At 47.2% G+C, this 1,848-nt stretch overlaps 1 protein-coding gene across 1 annotated transcript in view; it reads left to right on the forward strand.

Moving 5' to 3' along the window:
• The window catches only part of PFN3 (profilin 3), a 359-nt gene extending 120 nt beyond the window's left edge, over nucleotides 1-239 (forward strand). Inside the window, exon 2 of the mRNA XM_009710519.1 lies at nucleotides 2-239. Within this exon, the coding sequence (XP_009708821.1) occupies nucleotides 2-239 (238 nt within the window). The remainder of the gene's footprint in view (nucleotide 1) is intronic.
• The last annotated feature ends 1,609 nt before the right edge of the window (nucleotides 240-1,848 follow it).

Genomic DNA, 1,848 nt, shown 5'->3' on the forward strand with positions numbered 1-1,848 from the left:
TTCTGCTCACGGGAATCACTATAGCTGGCAAAAAGTGCAGTGTGATTTGTGACAACCTGCTGGTGGATGAAGACAACATGATGGATGTCAGAAGCAAAGGCAGTGACAGCAGATCCATCTGTACTGGCAAGACCCCCAAAGCCCTGATCTTCCTCATGGGTAAGAAGAGAGTCCACGGAGGAGCCCTCAACCAAAAGGTCCATGATCTGATTGTGGACATGAAAGCAGGAAGCAAGTAGTGCCAAAGAGACAGACATCTTCTGCCTGAGCACAGGGGCACAGTCGTTGCTGTAGCAGAGAAGGGAAATAAAGCTGATTTTGTTGCAGATGTCTTTGCCTGTTTCTTTCAGATGGGGGCGTGCTGGGCAGGCAGCAGTGCTGTGACACTGTGATCTACCTGACCAGCTGTGGTGCAGAAAGGAGTAACATGTACATTCCTCATCAGGATGCTCAGTATTACTTGAGTGGTCTCCTGTCTATCTTGGGTAGTTGCTCCCTGTTATTCTCATTTTACTGACTGATTTTGGGGTGAAGATCTCTGATAACATAAAAGGCAGGAGGGAGGGCAATCCCTTTGCCCTCTTGTTCACTGCTTTGCTGTTTAAGTCGTGCCCTAATGCCAGTCATGGGTTTTGAGACCTTTCTCCTTCTACAAGTAGGCCACAACACTAAGGATAAACAGGACTTGTCTTTATTTTGAAGTTGCCTCTGGAACGAACTCAGTTCATTCTGGAGATTAACTATTGATCAGCAGAGCCTTGTGCTGCTGTTGGACTGCGTGGGAAGCACATGCAGAGATAGTCTGCCACCTGCTCACCTTCCACATCATTTGAAACCCCTTCTTATGCTACTTTACTGGGCAAATTGTGATTTTTTAAGAGCTAAGTTAACCTGTCTTGTGTCTGTGGCTTAGGGATCTTCTGAAAGTTGCTTCCTTTCCATCCTGCTCAGTTGCACTATCTGGCCTGAAGATCATGGGTCCCTGTAAGCCCCCTAGGAGGATGCAGAGTTGTGCCAAACACTGCCGATTTCCTTCTCCATTCACCAGTACAGCCCTCCCCTCCTACTCCTGCTTGCAACCCTAAACGGCCAGTCCGCAACGAGGCAGAACTGGTGTGCTTGAGATGGGACTGATGCAGGGAGGACTTGAGGGGTATCTCCGGCAGGGCCGATCTCCTCACACTTGGGCTTTCCTTGCTCCATTGCTTCTGCCAGCCATGGCAGCTGCCTGGCAGCAAGCCTGAATCCAGCACATGCCATCCCGCTGCAGCACAGATGGGCTGTGACCACTCAGAACGGTGAGACAGCCTGTCCTCTGTACGCCTGGGACCCCGCCATTGCACCAGGTGAAGCATAGGTGCTAAAATGCTTGGTCTGGTTTGACCAGACCTCCCCCACCACCTTCAGATTGTTGACCCACTGAGTCAAAAATAATTCCTTGTGATGACTTTTATGACTGTGCCACAGACATGAGGAGAACCAGCCCTGCTGAGCAGACTGAGAGCCCTTGCGCACTCTTTGATAACTGTTAATCTTCTCATTTAACATGGAGTTAGTATTTTGTAATTTAGTTGAATTCACACAGAGATCTTTAAACTGCAACTGCACCCACAGGAGCAGAAAGATGCCATAAGGGGAACCAGGCATCTAACGTATTAGCAAATGTTCAACAAATCTGCAATGACTCTATAATTAGTAAGCACAGTCTGATAAGCAGTGCTTGCCTAAGTACTAAAGGGATAAGACCACAAAAACACAAACTGGTTTTAGAATCTAACAATAAAAGCAATGCATCAAATGCAAGAAATTTAAAAAAAAATGTTTAGGCTAACCACAAGTTTTTTAAAA

The sequence above is a fragment of the Cariama cristata genome, unplaced genomic scaffold (assembly GCF_000690535.1).
Source record: "Cariama cristata isolate BGI_N322 unplaced genomic scaffold, ASM69053v1 scaffold34561, whole genome shotgun sequence".
Classification (NCBI taxonomy): Eukaryota; Metazoa; Chordata; class Aves; order Cariamiformes; family Cariamidae; genus Cariama; species Cariama cristata.